The sequence below is a fragment of the Falco punctatus genome (assembly GCF_963210335.1).
Source record: "Falco punctatus genome assembly, chromosome: 4".
Classification (NCBI taxonomy): domain Eukaryota; kingdom Metazoa; phylum Chordata; class Aves; order Falconiformes; family Falconidae; genus Falco; species Falco punctatus.
The window spans coordinates 39,354,700-39,376,686 of record NC_137583.1 but is presented as its reverse complement, the minus strand read 5'-3'; the positions used below and the strand labels follow the sequence as shown (position 1 = coordinate 39,376,686).

Here is a 21,987-nt window from a genome sequence, read left to right as displayed (position 1 = left end):
GCTGCTAAGTACAGGGTTGTGTCTCAGGGTCTGGGTGACAGAAACCAGTCCCCTAACGTGTTTGTGAGAGGACAAAACAGCCCTCCTTACCGCAAGGCCTAACCCATTCACCAGAAGGGCTCCTTTCTCTTCCTAACAAAACAACAGACACTGCGGTGTTGCCGTAGCATCCAGTCCCAAGGGGATGTCCTCTGTGGTAGGTAGTGCTCAGAAGAGACGTTTTGCTGCCTTACGGGCTTTTGTCCATCTTTCCTTGGCTGTTTGAATTCCTCCATCCCCTCCCTGCTGAGGGGACAGGACGAAGCTCCTTCTCCACTGCTGTGGGTTTTGCTAGTGCTTTTACTGGATGACTGCAGAGGTGGCAGCGGAGCTCGGGGCTGTCTGCGGTGAGGGATGGTGATGCAGCAGCCACAGGGGAGGGCTGTGCTCGCCCTGAGCGTGGCTGGCTCCCCAGGGCTGTGGGTGCAGGTATGTTGCTTTGCAGCATACCAGGGGTCTGATATTTAGTGAAGGCAGGAGGCTGGGTCTGCAGTGGGCAGGACCGGCGTTTGGAGCGGGCAGCAGGGGGGCAGAATGCAGAGGCAGCTGAAGCAAACTGCTCTCCAGAGAGGGAGAATCACTTAAATCTGCCCAATTTCCATAGGGAAAGGGCTGTTAGTGCTTCAACAGAGCATGAGCATGACCATGCTGTGTCAAGCCAAAGCCCTGTCTAGATACAGGACTTCTCTCTAGCACTGACTACAGCATCTATTTAAGGGGATTATAAGAGGGCACATTCAGAGTTGTCCTTCCTCTGGTACATACTGACAGTCCGCAGGTTAGGAGCTTCACAAGACGAGGTTATATCCGAACAGTCTTGTTTGGCAGCCACCAGTCTCTTGCAGTGGCTTGTCTGGCTCCTTGTTGAACCCAATCGGGGTTGCTGGCCCCCCAGCCTCCTGCAGCCGTGTCTGCATTGATTACAAGCTGCAGGAAAAGACTTTTTTGGGGGGTTTTGTTCACACTGAACCTGCTGCTGGAGAATTTCATTTAATGCCCACTAGTCCTTACGTGGGGAGAAGCAGAGAAGAAGTTGTCAGTTTGCCCTGCCTTTGTAGATCTTCAACAATCCCTCTCCAGATTTATTTTTTTTAAAAAATGTCAGCAAAGCTGCCTGAGGGCCTGGTGGTCCTCTATGGTGTTGAAGTTATTTTTCCTGTGCGTGTTGGTGAGCACGCAGAAGCAGGGAGGTCCTATGGAGTAAAGCAGGTGGGTGATTAGGACAATGGGGTCCCATGAAATTTACAGGCTGTGGCAACAACAGGCCAGCACGGGTGAATTCTGCATGGCCTCGTGAGCGTGGGGCTGCTGGGCTGCTCACATGGACATGCGTGTGGGCAAGGAGTGGTGGGGTTTCTGTAGGAACCTTTGCTGCAGCCATAAGCATAGCCAGAGTGTCACCTTCTGCCTGGTGTCCATCTGGCTACAGTGTTTGAGGTAGCTGGGCTTCCCAGTGCACGAGAGCCTGCAGAGGGGAGCCCACCCCACTAGATGTGATCTTCCACCATGGTGTGAAGCCGTGGTTCAAGTCGGGGTGAGAAACAAATGCTGGGTATGGCAGATCAGCAGTTTGGGGTATCAGTGAATCTGGGGCTGATGTGGAGGACCCAGGTTTCAAGCAGTGGTCTGGTGTGGAGAGGCAGCCAACGGATTGCAGCCCCAGGATGAACCTCCTGCTCTGAGCAAAGAGCTGGGGGTTTAACACAACCCTTCGTGTGGCGGATCTTCTTGCCACATTGTCATGATTTGTTTGCCCAGAGGAGAAGCTCCCTTTCCCCAAGGTGGCTGGATGGAGAAGCTTGCTGTGCTTAGGTCTAGCCAGTCTTACTCTTAGCCTCAACTGTGGCACAGTTGGTTTGAGCTATGGTAGAGCCAGGAGGCTGTGGAAGGCAGCCAGGGCCACATCTGTACTGCAGGAGCACCAGACCCTAGCAGGGCTGAAGGTGTCTGGAGATAGACGTGTCCATCCTCTGCCATGGTCTGCGGTGGTTTGGCTTAGGCAAAGCGCTAATGTCTCAAGCTTTGTTCTTGCAGTGGGAAAGCAAGTCTGCTCTCAAAAAGAAATGTTAAGAAGACCGATTCAGGGAAAAGTGATGGTGCCAACTATGAGATGCCAGGATCTCCTGAAGACGTGGAGAGAAACCAGAAGATCCTTCAGTGGATCATAGAAGGAGAGAAGGAGATCAGCAGGCATAGGAAAACAAACCATGGGTAAGGGCTGGTAGAGCAAGGGGGCTTCACGCTGTTGTATTGCATCCCCTGCACAAGGCATGTGTGTCTGGGCAGTCTGCCTTGTTTCTGGAGATCTTGGAAAGATGAGAATCCACCAGGCACAAGGGTTTAGACCCTTTGGAGACTGAGAATTGCTCGAGGGCTATAAGGGCTGTTTTTTCTGAAGGATGACTTCTGGTCATGGGGGAGGTTGCAGCCCCAGGGGAATCTCACTAATTGCTGCTATGGTTCCAAGGTGGAGAACACGGCACACAGCAGGCAGTATTTTTCCTTTAAGTGTTTGCTTGTATGTAAATGCCTGTTACTCCTGCAAGGTGCTGATAGAAATGTCAGACCTGCTGTGCTTTAGCCGTTGGTCCCGAGTAAGCAGTTTAGCACAGCTCAGAGTTGCCCAGCATTTTGGCTTGTGGGGAGCATCCTCTGGGATGGCTGCACCTGCCTGGAGTGGAGCCAAGGACATGGCTGCCTTGGGAGTTTCTCTGTTGTCAAACATCTCCTGTAGGCACCGATCCTTAACCACTGTCTGGTCAGTCTGGCAAAATAACGGCCTGTGCGGGGTGTTGATGAGAGGGATCTGGAGTCTCTCATCCCCTTTGACACAGCTGCGCTGGAGGCTCAGTGGTGAAACTGCTGGTGGTTTCTTCTCTTGCTTGATGGTAGAGGCCAGGGCAGGTTGCACCGCAGGCAGCTGGGGCCAAGTGCCAGGGCCATGGGCAGTGCCAGGCCACCGTGAAGTCAGGCAGGCAGGTTCTGCCACCAGAGCTGGGGAAGAATGAGCACATCTCTGCAGCATCCCCTTCCCTGGAGAGGCCAACCAGCAGCTCATGGAGAAGCTCCCAGACTGGGAACGTCGTCAGCACATGGGAGGGCATCTTGTGGGGGAATGTCACAAATGGTCAAGCTGCCTTTTGCTGGATTTATTTTCAGGTGTTGTGGACTTGATGAGAGCCCTTAAACAGATTTGTGGGCTTTGTGTGAGGGTTGGGTTGCTCACCCTGTCTCAGGACTTGCTGTCCTGAAATGTTCTCTAGGCGCGGATGGTGCTCCCCTCTCCCTTGGAAGCCGTGCTGTAAGGAGCTTCCCAGTGGTGCCCATGTCCAGCTGCAGAAGCTGTAGGTTCATTTAGGAGTGACTCTGTGCCTGTGCAAAGTGACTCAGTGGTCCATGTAAAACCTTTGTGTTTGTGTGTAGCTCTTCAGGTGCTAAGAAGCAGCTGTCCCATGATATGGTCCGACCCCTCTCCATTGAACGGCCTGTTGCAGTGCATCCATGGGTCAGTGCCCAGCTCCGAAACATCGTCCAGCCTTCTCATCCCTTCATCCAAGATCCTACCATGCCGCCCAATCCAGCCCCCAACCCTCTCACCCAGCTGGAAGAAGCTCGCAGGAGGTTGGAGGAGGAGGAAAAAAGGGCTGGAAAACTCCCCCTTAAACAAAGGTATGTTGATGGGGTCTGACTGTGTGTGGGAGGCAAGGGGGAGACTGCCCTGAAGGTGGGCAGCTGAAGGAGATGTCCATGTCCTCTGCTCTGGTCTCCAGCTCCCAGCACCAATTGGGTTGAGGCACATGCAGGGGGGTCAGAGAAATCTGCCTCAGTCCCTCTGACACGCTGGTGCGAATGCCAAAACCCATTTTGAGGGCTTGGGCTAGTGGTTTGTGGATGGAGAGGCTGGAAATGCTCCTGGCAGGGTGTGGAAGAGGCTGCTGAGAGCTTGAGGAGGAGCTGGGCTGGGGAAGCCTGCGTAGAAGGGGCTTGTACTTGGTACGGGAGAGCTCCCTCCCCTGGTACTTGCTGACTCTCCATTAATTCACACTAACGATGATTTCAAAGCTTGGTGCAGGAGGAGAATTCAGCAGGACGCAACAGAATTGAGTGCAGAAGAAGCATATGTATTTGCTCTTTATCTCCCCCAGGCTTCTGGAAAAGTTTGCTCATGGCATCTGGATGAGAGCACTGCACTGTAGTCCTGCTGCAGCAGCACTGACTTGCTGCATGGCCATGCATCTTTTTGTGACTCAGCTTAATGCCTGTTGCGGAGCTCATTCTCCTGCTCCTGTGTTCTCTTTCGGGGAACATTATTTGCAAGTGACATGGAGCTCTCAGATTAAAAGCATTTTGGAAGTGCTAGATAATTACTGTTACCAGCTAAAAGCACTTTGTCCATTAAAAACCTTTCACAGCCTTATAGCTGTCTTCCAAAAACTTGAAACTTTGCAGTCTGACTCTTAGAAACAAAAATGTAATTTAAAAAAGAAACTCTTAATTGCCGAGCTCCAATTATTTTTGCTTGTAGTGACCATGTAGCAGACTTCTGCGTATTTATGTCAGAGTATTGATTGAAAGCCAGGTAATTAGAGGGCTCTTCCAAGTCAGGGTAAGCCAAGTTTATTCAATCTACCTTTCAGTTGATGTAATCGGATAGGGTTTATTAGTAAAAGTCATTTATAGTCATATTAAATTCATGCACCTTCCCCAGAAATGTCTAGATGCAGATACACACTTTGGAAACACCAACATATGCTATATGCGTATGCAATTAATACTCTTAATAATAATTTGGCATGTGTTGTAAGTGTAGCTTTTGTCGAAACCTCATGGCATTGTGGTAAATGCCAGGCAGGCCAGCGAGAGGAAGGCTGAGCAGTCCCAGGGCTGGGCTGCTCTGCCTTCGCTGCCACTCCATGAGGTCTGGCTCTTCTCCCGGTGGTGCAAGGATCCCCCTGACCTGCCCCAGGCATGGAAAACCAGGGAGCCGTGTTTGCTGGCAGGGAACTGCTCAGGAAAAGCAAATGTGCCTATGTCCAGTAGCAGGCAGGAATGAGTGCAGCGGTCCCCAGGGAACCAAAGGTTTCTGGATATTGAAAACTCTCTGCTGGATTTTGACAGGATTGGGTGCTCTAGCTTGAAGCATGCCTGAGCTAGCAGCTTGTTGGAGAGCTCCTGCTATGGTTAGCACAGAGGTCTGTCTCCCTGAAAATAGACCCCACAGCTCTCCTGAGAGCAAAGGAGAAACAGAGCGGGGAGCTCATGTGTAAACACCATTTATTTCAGTCGGGAGCTTTGAAGAGCTCTGGGAAAAGGGAGCTGGTGTCGCAGGTTTGTTGGCAGCCTTGGGCAAGCACAGTGCCGACGGCAGCAGAGGTGGAGGTGAGCCTGGAGGTGTCCTTGGGGCACCGGCTTGAGCTGCCTGCAGGAGGAGAGTGCAGCGTGCCAGCTTTGTATGGCCAAGCTGACCTCGCCAGCACGGTTACCCGGCTCACCAACCACCCTCCTCTGGCACAGCCTTCCCCAGCTAGCTGCCTGCTGCCCTGGCTGGGGTGCCAGCAGCCCCACTCCCACCCCAGCACCGCCCTGCTAGAAATAAAGGAGGCGCCTGCAGTGCCTGTGCTGGGAATCACAAATATTCTTCCAGAAACCACACTTCTACTGCAGAAAAAGCCTTTCTCTCCCTATACCACAACATTTGGAGGGACGTTGAGGTAGTTACCTGGCTGCTGCTAGCAAGCAATGCAGGATTAAATGTCTGGTACTGAAGGAGATCCAGTATGCCCAGCATTGGTGTCCCAGTGACCATCATGTTTCTTCCATGTACAGCCAGTTTTTGAGTCATTTTCTGTAGCTCAGTGTCACAGTTCACTTATGTTTGCAGCTGGATAAAGTAATTAGTACTAGCCCTTCAGTGAAAAGATTTTTGCAAGCAGTGAGAACGTTGGTGTGATCTCAGTTTGGAATTAATGGAGTTGGGCCAAGCCTGGAAGAGGAGCAGAAAAATGTGGCAGAAATTCTGCACCCAGCAGAAATATGGCTGGGACACCTCCCAAGGTAACATCTGCTGGGTGCATTTCAGGCTTTCCAAAACACCCCAGCCCCAGGGCTGAGTTGGAGTGAGCTGGGCACTTCATCTCTGCGTCGCAGTGAGGTTGGATTGGTGCTGTAACCTGGACTCAGCTTTCTTGTCACAGCACCACTGGGCTTTATGGCTAAAGAAATCAGGACTGGAAAGCAGATGCGATAAGTCCGATGCGCGCTGCCATTTCCTTACTGGATAACATTTTGTGCTTGTGACAAATGCAGCAAAGGGAGGTGATCCCAGAAAGGCAGGGTGGTGGTACCTGGCTGTGTTTCTGGGTCACACTGCCACCGAGGCGATGGGTGCAGGTGGAAGCTTTAATGAGGCAGGGCTCAGAGGTGGTCTGGTAGCCTGCTTCGGTAAGCCATGGTCCCAGGAGCACTCTTGGCAATGACGGAAGCAGAGACAGTTGTGTTGTCTCATTCTCCTGAGATGAGCTCTTGGAAAGTTACATTTCAGTGATTCTGTATTGATCAGCTCTGCTTTAGCCTGCTAGAGATCAGTGGCTGCAGTTTGGGATGTGTGTGTATTCTGCTCCTGGGAGCAGTGGGCAGGGACTCTGGAGCACAGGTAGTTTTTCCATCAGTCCTCCCAGTCAAAGGGAAGGGGTTTGGAAGGGCCACTCGAATCTGGCAAATCAGCAGATGGTTATGGGACTGGTGCCACAACCAGCGGTTCGACTGTGGGATTCGCTTTGAGAAACCTGGTCGTCTGGGGGCTGGCGGGGTCCATCTGTTAGGGAAAGGGAAAAGCATCTTTGGTCCCAGGCTTGGCAAGCTGGTGAAGAGAGCTTTAAACTAAAGTTGCCAGTAGAGGGGAACCTCAGTCCATCCCACTCCTACAAGTTCGATGCCAGTGCCAGCAAGAGATGCCCAGAGCCTGGAGAGGGATGGCAGGGCAGCAGGAGAGCATCTGAAGAGCACCACAGAGGAATTCCAGCCACTCCAGCCGGGGAGTCAGCATCGGGGGCCCAGCTTGAAAGCCTCTGTGAGACTGCACATAGCATGGGGAATGAATAAGAGAAGTTAGAGATGTGCGCACACCTGCAGGGCTGCAACCTTATTGGCATCACGGAGATGTGGTGGGATGGCTGCTGTGACTGGAGGACAGTTAGCCTGGGAGGAATACATAGGAATTGTCCGAGCAGCCAGGGACCAGGTTAGGCAAGCTGAAGCCCTGATAGAATTGTATCTGGCCAGGAACATGGAGGGCAACAAGAAAAGCTTCTGTAGGTACGTTGGTGATACCAGGAAGCCTAGGGAAACTGTGAACCCTCTCCAGAAGGAAGCAGGAGACCTGGCTACCTGGGACACGGAGAAGGCTGAGGTACTCTGTGACTTTTTTGCCTTGGTCTTTACTGGCAAGTGCTCCAGCCACTGCCCAAGTCACCGAAGGCAAAGGCAGGGATGGGGAGAATGAAGAACCACCCACCATAGGTGAAGATCTGGTTCAGGGTCATCTAAGGAACCTGAAGCTGCACAAGTCCATGAGCCTTGATGAGATGCATCTGCAGGTCCTGAGGGAACTGGTGAATGAAGTTGCTAAGCCACTGTCTGTGGCTTATTTGAGAAGTTGTGGCAGTCTGAAGTTCCCATGGACTGAAAAAGGGGAAACACAACCCCCATTTTTAAAAAGGGAAAAAAAGACCCGGGCAGCTACAGGCCTGTCAATCTCACCTCTGTGTCTGGCAAGATCATGGAGTAGATCTTCCTGGAAACTATGCTAAGGCACGTGGAAAATAAGGTTATTGCTCACAGCCAGCATGGCTTCACCAAGGGCAAATTGTGCCTGACGGATTGTGTCCTGCGCGTGGGCTGGGGCAGTGCCAGGCACAAATACAGGCTGGGTGGAGAATGGATGGAGAGCAGCCCTGAGGAGAAGGACTTGGGGGTGCTGATGGATGAGAAGCTCAGCATGGCCTGACAACATGCGCTGGCAGCCCAGAAAGCCAACCACATCCTCGGATGCATCACCAGTGGTGTGGCCAGCAAGTCGAGGGAGGTGACTGTCCCCCTCTACTCTGCTCTCGTGAGACCTCACCTGCAGCGCTGCGTCCAGCTCAGGGGCCCCCACTGTAAGGAGGACATGGACCTGTTGGAGCGAGTCCAGAGGAGGCCGCAAAGATGCTCAGAGGCTGGAGCCCCTCTGCTGTGCAAACAGGCTGAGAGAGCTGGGGTGGTTCAGCCTGGAGAAGAGAAGGCTCCCGGGAAACCTTACAGCAGCCTGCCAGCGCCTAAAGGGGGCTTACAAGAAAGCTGAGGACAGACTGCAGGACAAGGGGAAATGGCTTTAAACTAAAGAGGGTAGATTTAAATGAGAGAGAAAAAAGAAATTCCGCACTGTGAGGGTGCTGAGGCGCTGGCCCAGGCTGCCCAGAGCAGCTGTGGGTGCCCCATCCCCGGCATGTCCAAGGCCAGGCTGGACGGGGCTGGGAGCAGCCTGGGCTGGTGGGAGGTGTCCCTGCCCGTGGCAGGGGGCTGGAACTGGGTGATCTTTAAGATCTCCTCCAACCCAAACCATTCTGTGATTCTATGATTTATAGCACAAGCAGGGGCATCCAAAGCCATGGAGGTTGTTTATAACTCTAGCTCTGTGAAGCAGTGCAGAGTTTCTACTTTTGGGCATCATTTTCAGGCACATCTCTGCTCTGGGAAGAGGTGAGCCCTGGAGCCAGGCTGAGCACGTTCAGCAACGGCCTTTCAGGGCTGAACTGCACAGTGGCAGGAGGAGGAGGAAGGACGCTGCCAGCCACCGGCATGGTCCCCCTCTTGCTCCTGCCAGGCTGAGCTAAGGGGCATCTTTTCCATCTCCCCAGGCAAAGAACGGCAGCCCTGGGGGAACCGGCTTTGCTGCCTGCGCAGAGCGTGTCGCTGTGTCCCCAGGTCCCCAGGCACACAGTAGCTCTCTTAGTCATGACTTGTTCCTAGCAGGATTAAGAGAAGCTCAGGGACTTTGAGGTTTTCCAAACCCCTTCAATTAACTTCTGGCTTGCAGGGTTCACAGAATTTGCCTGAATTTATGACCCATTTTTACTTTAAATGTCGTGGGGTTTTTTCCCAAGGATGACTCAATTCCTTAATGTTTTTCTAGCTAAAGGGCATCCTGTGCTTTGATATGGGGATGGGAGAAGCTCCGAGAGCTCTGCTGGCACCGGGGTGGACCCTTGCCTCTCAGGATGCTGCATCTTCTCCCAAGGTCTCCCAGGCAGAGCAGGCACCAGGAAGGTCGTTCAGTTGAACTTTAGACCTCTCTTGCTTGTAGAAAGAGGTGAAAAGATTGTGTCTGGTCTTGGTTTGCAATGCCAATGTTTATGTGGGCATGCCATTAAAAAGGCACGCTGCCTGCAAGCCAGTGTTTAAAGGTTAAGGTCGGAGTCATTTCCAAAACAGCGATTACCTCATCTGCTTGGCGAATTCTGTTTTTTATAGCAACTTTCCAGTCATGTAAATACAAAATCATCTTTTTTATCCACCATACTTTTAAAATAATTTTTTTAAGCTGCCAAATTTGTTTTATGTGACTTTGAAAGGGAAGGCTGCCCCTGGCTTATACCACACATGCCAAGTTACCGATTTGTGTAGGCTGCTCTAATGTTTGTGCAGCATTTACGGCACCCCAGATGAAAGGTCCTTCAGAAAGGCAAAGTACCCGGAGTTTTATTATTGCTGCTTTTGTCTGCCTCTGAAGATGGGGTTAGGACTGGGCTGATGCTTTTGGTCCCACGTAGCAGAACCCCGGTGTGTGGGCTGGAAGCAGAGACCAGACCAACATTCTGAGAGTTGCGAAAACACAGGAAATTTAAAGTCACTGGGGTTTTGGAGCTGGCAACTGCCTTGCCACCCTGCACAGACAGGATAGGCAGTGAAGCCTGCGGGGCATGCCCCGCTGGGAGCTCCATCCCCTCCGACCTCTATCTACAGTGGGAGAAGTGCCCAGGGGAGCCGTGGGGAGCAGGAGCAGTCCTGTCTGCACAGCCCTGCAGATGTAGGTTAGCAGAAAGCCATGCTGAGCTATTGTGGCCATGGCACACGGCCATGGCCGTGTGAGCGGTGTGTCCATTATCATCCCCACACATGTTTCTGGCCCTGTGTGCTTGGTGCACACCAGGAGCGTGCTGATGGTGACCTGGGTCTGCTGCCGTAGGCCAGGGATGCTCAGCCTTGCCCAGAGCTTACCAGTGTCTCCCTGAGCCAGTGGTACTGTGGGAAGGACCATGACCTCTCAGAGCCTTGGGGTGGGTTTCTTCAGTGTGAAGGGGCTGAGCTAGAACCTGTTCCCTCCTTGTAGCTGTGGTTGGGCCCCTTCCAGCCTTTCCCAGCGCTGTTCACTCTTTCACCACGCAGGTGTGTGGCTGCATGCCAAGAGAGCTGGTGGCCAGAGCAAAGGATGCTCAGGGACCGCACTGCGTTTCCTCTGGCCCGTTTCTATCACCTCTGGTGGGACCTGACCACACCTCTTGCATGGGCAGCTGTGTACCCAGAAGGGCACCCAGCAGCAGCAATGGTGCTGAGCACCATGAGCTGATACTCAGCAGGTCGTTTGTATTTTTGCACGGCAGGTTGAAGCCCCAGAAGAGACCAGGCAGCGGTGCGTCTCAGCCGTGTGAGAACATTGTGGTTGCTTACTACTTCTGCGGAGAGCCCATCCCTTACCGCACTCTCGTCAAAGGGCGCGTGGTGACGCTGGGACAGTTCAAGGAGCTGCTGACCAAGAAAGGGAACTACAGGTAAGGGCTGCTCCCGTGTGTGTTGTGGTGCCAGCAGACTGTCAGCAACCCCTGGCAGATGCTGCTGCCAGGGCACAGCGGTGTTCCCCCCACCAAGGTGAAGGAGCAAGGTGGCAGACTGGGGGCACTCCTGGAGCCTTTCAGGAGGGCTCCCACAGGGCATGCTGCGATGGGGATGTGGCAGCATGGCCAAGGCGCATTGGTTGTTGAGGAGGCAGGTTACAGGGATGAGGGAGATTGGGGTTGTTAGCAGAAATGCCCCGCATCAGAGTTTGCACCTTCAGCAGAAGCTGCTGAGCACCCGTGCAGGGTCCTGGGCTGAGCAGCATCAGCCAGTGCTCAGTGATGCTGTGGGGGAACCCTCTGACTTCCAGAGCTGTTCCAGCTCCTCTCAGAGTTTCCTCCAGTGCGGGCAGGGAGGCTGGGTCCTGCCGGAGTCCCAAAGCAGCCAGGCTCGGGGCATGTCGCTCTCCAGGTTCCCTCTTCCAGGCAGGAGCTTCCATGGGGGAGCCTGCCTGGAAATGCTCCACTAATAGAGGTGCCTCAGCCACTACTTTTGGGAGAGCTGTGAATGGGCTTGGGCTCAGGGCTGGAGCTCCTGAGCGTGCTAGCACAGGTCCTGACCACTCCTTTGCTCCCTGAGTGAGGGCAGGGGCAGAAGCACAGCCCCAGTTGCCCCCATGGCCATGCCTAGGTTTGGGGACTGTGGTGCCCCTGTGACCATTCACCTGCTTGCTTTTTTTTCTTTCCCCTCTGTGCCCCCGTGTTCCTGGTTTTTCAGGTATTACTTTAAGAAAGTGAGTGATGAGTTCGACTGTGGTGTGGTCTTCGAGGAGGTGCGGGAGGATGACACCATCCTGCCCATCTTCGAAGAGAAGATCATCGGGAAGGTGGAAAAGATTGACTAGGCTTCAGGGCTTCCGAGGCGTGAGGACAGGACTGTGAAAGACTCTGGGACCGGAGGAGAAGGCCTGGGGCAGACGTTGGCAGGGCTACTGCCACGGGCACTGGGCGAGCCCAGGGCGGAGGGTGGCAGCCGGCTCCGGCACAGACCTGGGCAAGCTCCGGATTGCCGGTGGATGCCGTTTCACCCCCACGAACCTGCCAGTGGGAGCCTGGGCTCCCTCTCCATACCGAATATAAGTGTAATGTAGCATTGTACAGTGCATTAGAAAGTGTAATATGACCTTGTTTACTAAAGCTGCATATTTTTGATATATTGTAATAAAAGGAAAATATTTCCAATGTCACAGTGCTCTTATGTAAATGTAGAACATACAGGTACTGCAGAACTCGCCCAAAGTGTACAGCCATCCATCAGACCACCTGCTCCTCGCGTTCCCGGCACCCTGCCCCGGCCCCCCGGCGTGGATGGCTTCGGAGCGCTGCCGGGCAGAGCCACTCCCCACCGGCTGGAAGGGGTGGCCTTGGTCCGGAGGGGCTGTGGTCCCAGCTCACCTCGGAAGATTATTGAGCCATTCGGAAGGAGTCGGTCTCTCGCCTCCCTGGCAGTCTCAGCTGCTGGACATGGTAGGATGGTATTTTTTTTCCTCCTGAGCTTTCTTGCGACCGAGTAAATCCCAGAGGGATAGAAGGGTCGGAGCCAGCTCCCAGGCCTGGGGGCTTCCCGCAATGTGATGACGGGCTCGGAGACAGGGCGGCAGGCAGGGTGCTGGCATCCCATGGCCCGCGCACTTGTCCCCCACCCCAGGTGTCCCTGGAGAAGGGTTTGCTTCCCAGGATGGGCTGCAGTTCTGCAGAGGGCTGGCACCCATGTGCCCAGCACAGACACGCCCAGGCCCCTGGTGCCAAGCTCCAGCTTTGGTCGGGGGACTCTTTTTTAGGAGAAACATAACAGGGGTCAGAACTGATCAGACACTAAAGCTGAAGACCAAAAATTACTTTTTGTGAGTCCTGTGTCTTTTGTCAGCTTCTGTGTCTCAGGGAAAGCAGCATGAGGGCACTGCAGCCCACTGCCGAGAACGGGGGGTTGTTGATGCCAGTTTGTGGGGCTGGCGTGGGGCCAGGTCACCCAGCAGCAGGGCAGCCAGCACCGTGGGAAGACTCCTGGGCTTACTCGGATGCAAGAAAGCTGGGGGCTGCGCTGGTGCTCCCACTACTCTGCCCTCGGTCCTGCCCGTCCCCCAGCCCGGGCTCTGCCATGCTCCGGCATGGCCATGGCTCTGTGCTGGCTCCTTCAGAGACCAGCCCTCACCCACCTGCAGAAACCGGGGCAGCCCCCAAAGCCAGGGGGGCTTCCACATCGGTGCTCGCCCTGCCTGGTGCTGCTCTTGGCCGCAGCAACATGTTGGAGCTGCTGGGACCCTGCGGCACTGTGCTGGGATGCGACTGAGCCTGTTGTATATGTCACCGAGTGCCTTTAAAACACGGTTCTGTGACTTGCCTATACACTACGTGAAGTCCAGCAAAATCCACAATCGTTTTCAGCCTGGGAACAGCGTTACAAAGGGTTTTCTTCCCTGGTTTTTGTGAGTTCTGATGGTGGTGTGTCTGGTGAGGTTGTTACCATGCCTGGGATTTCCATCTCCCCCTTTTTTTCTCAGGGGGTCCCCTGTAAATATGTATAGCGACCGCGCAGCCCCGGCGACGTCTCCTCTGCATTTTCATGTGCTGACTTGTACAATGATCTTTTCAAAGGTACTTGGATAAAATGAAATAAAACCCCACGTCCCACTGCCTGCTGCATTCTTCCTTCCCTGTGGAGCAGGTGCCCAGGTGCCCAGCAGCCAGCTGGGACTACCGGAGGATGGGGCAGGTCAGGCCAAGGGCTGGGACCCATGGCGTGGCTGGGGCAGCAGTGGGCTCCCTGGAGGGGTGGCTGGGCAAGTCCTGACCCCAGGGGACCAGCATGTTGCCCCTGGAGGAACGGTCCAAGGTCTGGGGGAGCTGGCCCAGGGGAGGGGGGACAGAGGCAGGGTTTGGAGGGGATGCTGGGTGGTCCCAGAGGCTGCGAGCTGGGCTTAAGAGGAGCACGTGGAGCCCTGTGTTGGGCTCTCGCCTTCCCTGGCTGTGACAGCAGCTCCTGGGGCTGGTACGTGGCTGTGGAGCCCAGGCCTGGGTGGGAGGGCTGCCTGTAAGCCACAAAGGAGAGACCCCGGTGTGTGTCCCTGGCAGCTGCACCCCGGCAGCCCTGCACAAGGGCTCCCCCCACAGCCATGTCCTCCGTGGCCTTGGCCACCTCAGGCCATCGCGGGGTTGCCAGGACGAGCGCCGTGGCACACACGGGGCCACGCAGGCTCAGCATCCCTGGAGAGGCAGAGGGCCCCTCGCAGCACCCCCCTCCATGGGGGCGCAGGGCCGAGCTACCCTGGGGTAGTGGGGGCTCTGCCCATTGCCAGCCCTGCTGTGTCCCTGAGACACGGGGGTACCCCCCAAAATGTGCACCCCACGGTGCGGGGGAGCCGCAGACACAGGCCAGAGCCCACATTGTTTCCAGGTCGTTTATAGCACGCACCCGAGCGGGATGGGGCTCACAGCTCATCCCGGGATTCAGCTGTCCCCAGCGGACTGGGCTCCTCGCTGCCCGTGCTGTTCTCGGGGGTCTTGGGCACCTGGAGAAGGCAGCGATGAGGCTGGACTGATGCACCCCCTCACCTGTCCCCACCCCCATCCCACAGGATCCTGCCCCAGGGCCGGTGGGGGTCCCTGGCCCGAGGCGGGGGGACCTCACTCACTGTGGGTGGCTCCTCGGGCAGCGTACCCCCATTTTCCAGGAACTTGGAGAAGGTCTCCACATCTCGGGCACTCTTGTACTCAACCATCTGGAGCCGCAGGATGGAAGGGAGACGAGGGGTGACCCCATCCCCTGGGTGCTGGCAGAGCCAGGGTGGTCCCATGAGTGCCCCCACCTACCTTCCTGCCTGGCCCCGCAGGGAAGTAGTGCAGCGTGGGGAAGCCTCTGATGGTGATGTTCTCCAGCTCGTTGGCCGTGGCGTCCATCTCAGCGATGACAATATCCTCGTGGTCCTTGTAGCGCTCGCCCAGCTCCTCCCAGGCAGCCGCCATCTCCTGGCAGTGGGAGCACCACGGCGCGTCTGCGGGGGGGCACAGTGCGGGGGGACAAGCCGGGGCACCGGGGCTCTGCCGGGATCAGTGTGCAGCGTCCCCCGGAGAGGGGTGTGTGACAGGGCTGGGGGCTGTCACAGCAGGGGGCTGAGCCTGGTGGCAGAGCTCGGGGAGGGCTGAGAGCAGCCCCGGCACTTACAGAACTTGACAAAGACGTTCCTGGTCTCGTCGAACGCCACCTGCTCAAAGGTCTTCCCCACCAGGACTTTCACGGGCCGTGTGTCCCAGTCCTCGGGGGGCTCTGCGCTCATCAGGTGGGGCTGTGGGGACAGCCAGGAAGGCCACAACACGGGCTGAGCAGCGCCAGGGCCCCATGACTCCTGTGCTGCCTTTCGGGCCACCTCTTCCCTCTGCCACCATCCCAGCTCCGTGTGTCTCCACATCAACGGTCTCCTGCCTCCTTTCCCATAGCAACCCCGCAAATCCTCAGGCCTGGCAGCACAAACGTCAGCGAGCGGGTGACTGGTGTTCACCACACAACTGCCAGCATTAGGCTTCAGAGTTAACAGTGCACTGCTCACCACAGGGAAGCATCTTTGGTGCTGGCTGGCATGGTGCCGCATCCCTCACCTTCACCTTGCCATCCAGCACTGCCTGGACGAAGGCGCGTATGGCCGTGTCTGAGAAGGCGTCCTGCTCCATCTGGTACTTGCGGTTGTTCTCCATCTTGACGAGGCGCAGGGTCGGGGCGTCAGCGGGTGTCAAGCCAAAGAAGGGCAGGACATCGGCACCAAACCCGGTCACGTCCACCACCACGAAGAGGACCTGGGTGGAGGACGGGTGATGCTGAGGCTCAGGTGCCCCCTGGCCACCCCACCATGTCCCCAGCGTGGGTCCTCCTCACCTGGCCCCGGAAGGCGCCAGCGGCCGCCCGGAAGCCATCCCGCAGCCCCAGCTGCGCTGAGGATGACTTGTTGAGGAAGAGCAGCATGTGGTGGGGGATCTTGGCACCGAAGATCTGGTCAGAAGTCTGAGGAGGAGGAGGAGGAGGAGGGTGAGGGCAGGGGGCCACAGCCCTCAGAGGGACAGGGACAGGGACGGGGCCGTACCTCATTGGTGAACTCCATCACCAGCTCCAGGCTGTGGACGCGGAGCAGCTGGGTGAGCTTGGCTGCATCCAGCCCCTGCGCTGGGTCCACAGGAAAGTCTGTCCGTCCCTCGTCAAACTGCCGGGGCAGGGGCTGGTGAGGGCTGGGGGGAACACACCAGCATGGCCCCACCACCCCCCTGCCACCACCTCACCTTCTTGAAGAGGCAGACGGTGTCGGCTGCCAGCCCATATGCCTGGAAGAGCTCCGCCGCCTCAGCCACGCCAAACGGCATGTCCACCACCTCGCCGGCCACCTCATAAAACACCTGGGCTGCCTCACCCCCCAGGTCCTGCACAGCCACCCCGTGAGCTGCCACGGCCACTGCCGCAGCCCCCAGCCCACCCCCGCCCACCCCAGCCAACCTTGAAGAAGCCGACGACCACCAGGTCCTGGGAGCTGATGAAGGCGGCGGCGGTGGTGGCGTTGTGCAGCAGCGTGGCGCTGGGGCTGGCCCGGCGCTGCATCCAGCGCACGATGCCCTTGGCGTCCATGCGGCCTGCCACACGGAGCGGGGCCCCATGTCACCCCAGCCACCCCCCACCGGGCTGCCGCTCCGTCCCCATGCCATCACCCCCAGCCACCCACCTGCCATCACCACCGCATCACCACACTGTCACCTCCCCACCACCACCACCCTGCAACCCCCACCAGGACACCGCCACCCCCTGCCACCCCAGCCCACCCCAACACCCATCGCAGCGTCCCCCGCCCCGGGTGCCGCAGCCCTACCAGTGTAGGCGAGCGGGTGGGTGCGGTTGCCGTCGCGGAAGAGCTTGAGCGTGGGGTAGGAGGTGACGCCGAACTCGCTGGCCAGGGCTGCCTGCGCCGTGGCATCCACCTTGCCCAGCCGCACCACGCTGGACTCATTCCTCAGCGTGGCGGCCGCCTGGGCGAAGGCAGGGGCCAGCCGCTGGCAGTGCCCACACCACGGTGCATCTGCGGGCAGGGGACGGTGTCGGCAGTGGGGACAGCTTTGGGGTGTCCCTGGTCCCCGGGGGGGGCTGGGGCATGTAACAGCTGCAGGAGCCTGTTGGGCTCCAGCTTGTACCCCTGCCCGTGTCCCCTGTGCCAGGGCTCGTGTCCCACCCCCACCACGTGTCCCTGCCCTGTGTCCTACGCCCCCGCTACACATCCCCCCATGCCTCTGTGTCCCTGGCCCCATCCCATGCCCCACACTGCTGCCCTGCCGCATGCCCTGTGCCCCTGCCCCTCTGCCCCACAGCCGTGCCCCTGCCCACACCCCCATCCCGCACCCGTTCCCTACGGCTGCCCCTGCCCACGCCCCTGCCCACGCCCCTGCCCGCAGCCCTGCCCGCAGCGGGGGCACTTACAGAACTCCACCAGCAGCAGCCGATGCTCGCTTAAGGCACGAGCAAAGTTGTGCTCATGGAGCACCAGGACACTGTCCTCTTCCTTGAGCTCATCCGAGAGCACTTCATCCTCATCCTCCTCCTCCTCCGCCACCACCACCCCATCCTCCTCCTCACCCCCCAACGCTGGGTCCAGCCAGGCCAGTGCCAGCACCAGCAGCCAAACCAGCCGGGTGCCACAGCCCCGCATGGTGCCTCGCCACAGCCGGTGCCCACGGCGGGGAGGACGCAGATAAGGGCACCGGGGCGGGTGGTGCCAGGCCCCTGGGGCTCGTGGCCCTCTGCTACTGGCTGCCCGGCACCGACGATAAGGCAGTGGGACCAGGTGGCTGTTCTCCAGCTGCCCGTCCCTCCAGTGGGACCTGGTCCTGCCGGCGGGATGGGGACAGGGGCCAAGGTGGTGGGGACGCAGACACACCAGTAAGACCAGTCTGTAGGGTTTAATGGCGATGGAAGAGCGCAGCCTGCGACCGGGTGGGTAGCCAGGCATGACACCGCCGCAGCAGGGTCACAGCCCCGGCCCCAGTGATGGGGAGGCCGCAAGGACCGGGCGGGCATCGGTATTTAAAAAAAAAACAGCAATTAAAAATAACTTTGGTTGCAAAGACCACGACTGCAGGTGCCCGCTCGCTAAGAGACACCCCCCACACACAACCCTTCCCGCGACCGGGGCAAGCGCGGCGGTGCCAGCAAGGGGTCCCCCGGGGTGGCAGGTACCGCGGCCCCGAGCTGGTGGGGGGGGGGAACCAGGGTGCAGATGGGGGGGTCAGTCCTCCCAGGCCTTCTTTATGCAGAGGCCCCACTCCCAGGAGAGATGCTCTATCTTGTCATCGTCGGTGACGAGGGAGCAGACGCGGTAGGAGCCCCGTGCCAGCCAGCCCCGCGGTGCCTCCTCTGCCGGCGTCACCACCTCGTACTCCTCGGCCCGCGGCGCGTAGCTGCCCACCATGAAGACGTCGCGGTCCACTGGGCAAGAGGGGAGAGGAGGGACGGGTGAGCAGGGCCAGGGCAGCATCCCCCCCCCCATGCCCTCCCCGACCCCCTGACAGCGCTCACCAGGCCGGCCCCGGCGGTAGGTGAGGTGCAGGCACCGCAGCCCGCAGACGATCTCCCTGTTCACCTGCGGGTGGAAGGCAGGGTGCCATGGGTGCTGCCCCATGGCATGGTGCCCCTGCCACCGCTCTGGGGACCCCTGGCCTTGGAGGAGGGGCACACATCACTAAAATCCCATCCTGAACCCCCTCTCCACGACTGAGCCTCTTAGGACTGAGCACTGAGCAGTATCAAGGGTGGCAGGGACCCCCAAGAGGGGCAGGGACCCCCAGGGACCCCTGGGAAAGGCAGGGCCCCAACCTGGCTGGGACCTCTGAGAGAAGCAGGGACCCTGGGGTGGCAGCGATGCTGGGGGCAGCAAGGATTTCCGGAGTGGCAGGGACCCCAGGGTGGGCAGGGACCCCCAGAGGGACAGAGACTCTGGGGGGGATAGGGGGCAGACATGCCAAGGCAGCAGGGACCCCAGGTGGCAGGGACCCTGAGACAGCAGGGACCCAGGGGTGACAGGAGGGACACTGTGGGGCAGGGACAGAGGGGAAAAGGGACCCACAGGGAGCAGGGACCCCTTAGGGCAGGGACCCAGGGCAGCGGGGACCCCGTGGGGTAGGGACCCCAGGGTGCGAGGGCAGCAGGGCCAGCCTCACCTTGAAGGATACCTTCACCCTGTAGTCCACCCCCTCCTTCAGCACAAAAGCCCGGCCCCGCAGCACCTCCAGGTCTCCTGCGAGGGGAGATGGCCCATCAGTCCAGCACCCCTTCCTCCTCCTCCTCCTCTCATGGATCCCCAACTGCTCACCTGTCAGATCCATGGTGATGGGCCCCGGTGCCTGCTCACACATCAGGGTGAGCCTCGTCACCTGCACGTTGGGCACGCTGGCATCTAGGGACAAGCGGCAGGGCACAGACCTTACCCACCTGTGCCCAGCCCACTGCCATGGCAACTCCATCCCAGCACAGCCGGGGGGCTGCCCATACACCCCCTAATGGCATGAAGGGCCACGGTGTCCATGGTGGGGGTGTCAGGAGCCAGCGAGTGCTGGGCGGCCCAGGCAGGGCGCAGGAGACCAGGGGCATCTCAGGCCACCCCCCACGTTGGCATCAATGCCTTTGGAGTAAGATGGTGTTTGAAGGCACCTCCCGGGGTGGGATGCTCCCTGGCTCGGGTGCCAGCCAAGGAAGGTGAGGAGGAGGAGGCAGCGTGCGCAGGCAAAGGCATCCTCTGAGGCAGGCGCTGGTCTAATTCAGCCCAGCAGCTCACTTGCACCCCAGCAGCCTGCACAGGCACCCCTAGCTTGCATAATCCCCATCGTGCACCCCCCTGGTTTGCACGCACCTCACCAGCCTGCGCATTCCCCACCCACCCCCAGCTCTCACGCACCCCTCGGCCAGCACACCAGGGTGCGGGGTCCATGGAGCACCCCCCGCCTGGCCCGGCCCCGTAGGCACCGAGGGCAGCGCCAGGCTGGGGCGGCTGCTGTGGGTGCCTTGGGGAGCAGGGGGGCGCCGACAGCCGTGCCATCCCGGCCCCGGCTCGTTTCTGTCATCCCAATGAATTTCCCGGTCCCTTGTAACTGTTCCTATGGCAACTGCAGCGGTGATCCCGTAACCAAGGCAACCGGGGTCCCCGGGCAGCCGTTACCCCTGTCGGCAGGGGGATGCCGGGGTCTCCGCGCAGGCTGGGGGGCGCAGGCAGCACCCACGGGCGATGCCAGCCGGGATGCGCCCTCACTGCTGGGGACGCCCCACGGGTGCTGGGGGTGCCTGAGCTCCCTGCACCCGCTGAGGCTGCGTCAGCCAGCCGGGGTGCCGGGGCGCCCAGCCCGGGTGGGCAGCCCCCAGCCTTACCCACGGCGGCAGGGATGGCACCCAGCAGCGCCTCTTTGTACTTCCGCAGGCTCTCGTCCCCCGGGTCCAGCTCCTGAATCTCCCGCAGGCTCTTCTTCTCCGGCGTCTTGTACGCCAGGGCCACATCGGCATCCTCCTCCTCCTCCTCCAGCGACAGCGTCACCCCCTCCTTGTCAGCCATGATGTCTGCGGGGGACAGGCAGTGGCAGTCCCGCCGTCCCGGGGACACCCCGGGGAACACCCCCCACCCCCTGACACACAGCCATCGGTGGGCAGGGGGTGGCTGAGCTGGGACACGCCAGGGATGGATGCAGGCAATCCCCCGTGGGGCAGCCGAGTTGTCCCCCTGCTCTGGGCCACGGGGACGCCGTCAGGCTCGGTGTCCTCAGGGCCCGGTGGCACAGCTGAGACGAGAGGTGCCGCCGGCCGCATTTCCGCATGGTCATGGAGCAAGATGAGCTGGTGCCTACGTGCTGCGTGCAGACCGGGGGCGCCTGCAGACCACCACGGCCCACGGGTGCCCTTTGCGCCCCATCACCCGGAGGGGTCCCCACCCTGTGCCCCTCCAACCCCACTGGGCAGCCAGCAGCCCCATCTCCCACCCCCACCCCCAACCACCGGCAGCTGCAGGGAGAAAAGGCAGTACTGGGGCAAGCGGTGGCTCCGGGGGGTGTCGGGCTGCAGGGGGGCACGAGGGAAGGCGACGGCCCCACCGCCCCTGGCTGTGCCCTGCCCATCACATCACCCCCCACGCCCTTCTGACCACAAGCCCTGGACCCCCAAAGCTCCTGGGGACAGCCTGCGGCAGGGACCACTACGCTCAGCCCCCAGCCACAGGGGCTGAGCACCCCGGGGCAGTGGCAGTGCTCAGGGCAGTGGCGGTGGCCGGGAGCGGTGGCCCTGCCGCCCTTCTGGCTCCCCAGCAAAGGACCCTGCGCCTGGGTCACCACCGCGGCATGTCGCACCCGGCCGTGCTGGCTCCAGCCCAGGGATGCGCCCACCCAGGGGCTCGCCCAGCCCCCGGCGGGGGCCACAGCTCGGACTGCGGGGCGGGGGGGGGGGGGGCTGGGGGGGGTCCCCTGCCCCCCCGGGATGCGCCGGGCCCCCGGGGTCTGGGAGATGCTCGTTGACCGGCACCCCGGGCGCCGGGGCGGGGGGATGCTCACCTGTTGGGGTGACGCTCCCCCCCCCGCGGCGCTGCCCCCACCCCCGGCGCGTGCGGGCGCTGCCCCCTCCCCGGGGCACCCGGGCGCTGCCCTCCCGCTGCGGGGCCGCGCCGCCCGGGCCCGCCGCCGCTCACCTCGGTAGCACAGCGCCAGCCAGAGCAGCTCCAGCAGCTGCCCGCCGGCCTCGCACACATCCAGCCCCAGCATGGCCGGGCCGCGCCGGGCCCGCCGCCCCCGGGGCCGGGCGGGGCGGCCGCTGCCGGGGCCCGGGGCGCGGCTCTGCCGGTGTCGGCGGATCGGCCGGGACCCGCGGCCGCGCTCCTCCCGCCGCGCTCGGCGCTGCCCCCGGCTCCGCCGCCGCGCTGCCCCCGGCGCTCCCCGGTGCTCCCCGCTGCGCTCCCCGGCGCTGCCCGGCGCGGCCCGGCGGGGCGGCGGCGGCGGCTCCCGCAGACGCGGCGGCTCGGCTGCCCGCCCCCGCCCGCCCCCGCCCCTCGGCGCCGGGCGGCTCCAGCCCCGCCGCTCATGGGCG

The 21,987-nt window shown here is 59.8% G+C and overlaps 3 protein-coding genes across 7 annotated transcripts in view; 1 reads left to right on the top strand and 2 right to left on the bottom strand.

Moving 5' to 3' along the window:
• Positions 1 to 12,099, top strand: part of AXIN1 (axin 1) — a 75,183-nt gene extending 63,084 nt beyond the window's left edge. The window contains exons 7-10 of one of the 2 annotated variants that reach the window (XM_080384523.1): positions 2,074 to 2,250; positions 3,463 to 3,708; positions 10,680 to 10,847; positions 11,629 to 12,099. In XM_080384523.1, the coding sequence (XP_080240649.1) occupies positions 2,074 to 2,250; positions 3,463 to 3,708; positions 10,680 to 10,847; positions 11,629 to 11,755 (718 nt within the window). In that variant the 3' untranslated portion in view covers positions 11,756 to 12,099. The remainder of the gene's footprint in view (positions 1 to 2,073; positions 2,251 to 3,462; positions 3,709 to 10,679; positions 10,848 to 11,628) is intronic. The other variant, XM_080384524.1, reaches the window with a different exon arrangement.
• A 1,550-nt stretch (positions 12,100 to 13,649) lies between these two features.
• PDIA2 (protein disulfide isomerase family A member 2) lies at positions 13,650 to 17,884 on the bottom strand (the record flags this gene model as incomplete). Of its 4 annotated transcripts, XM_080384527.1 has the most annotated exons (11): positions 13,650 to 14,419; positions 14,543 to 14,629; positions 14,721 to 14,902; positions 15,073 to 15,193; positions 15,504 to 15,698; positions 15,778 to 15,903; positions 15,983 to 16,099; positions 16,176 to 16,313; positions 16,387 to 16,520; positions 16,754 to 16,960; positions 17,356 to 17,884. In XM_080384527.1, 11 exons carry the CDS (start codon positions 17,882 to 17,884, stop codon positions 14,339 to 14,341), a joined length of 1,917 nt encoding a protein of 638 aa, XP_080240653.1. In that variant the 3' UTR covers positions 13,650 to 14,338. The 4 variants fall into 4 exon arrangements, with proteins under 4 accessions (XP_080240653.1, XP_080240652.1, XP_080240654.1 ...); XM_080384526.1 differs by having other exon boundaries at positions 14,328 to 14,629; XM_080384528.1 differs by lacking the exons at positions 13,650 to 14,419; positions 14,543 to 14,629 and having other exon boundaries at positions 14,766 to 14,902; positions 15,455 to 15,698.
• ARHGDIG (Rho GDP dissociation inhibitor gamma) lies at positions 17,816 to 21,963 on the bottom strand. Its single transcript, XM_080384569.1, has 6 exons — positions 21,593 to 21,963; positions 20,293 to 20,478; positions 19,244 to 19,327; positions 19,092 to 19,168; positions 18,451 to 18,514; positions 17,816 to 18,360 (listed from the first exon to the last, which is right to left on the bottom strand). The coding sequence occupies exons 1-6, from the start codon at positions 21,663 to 21,665 to the stop codon at positions 18,161 to 18,163; spliced, it is 684 nt and encodes a 227-aa protein (XP_080240695.1). The 5' UTR covers positions 21,666 to 21,963; the 3' UTR covers positions 17,816 to 18,160.
• Between the last annotated feature and the right edge of the window lie 24 nt (positions 21,964 to 21,987).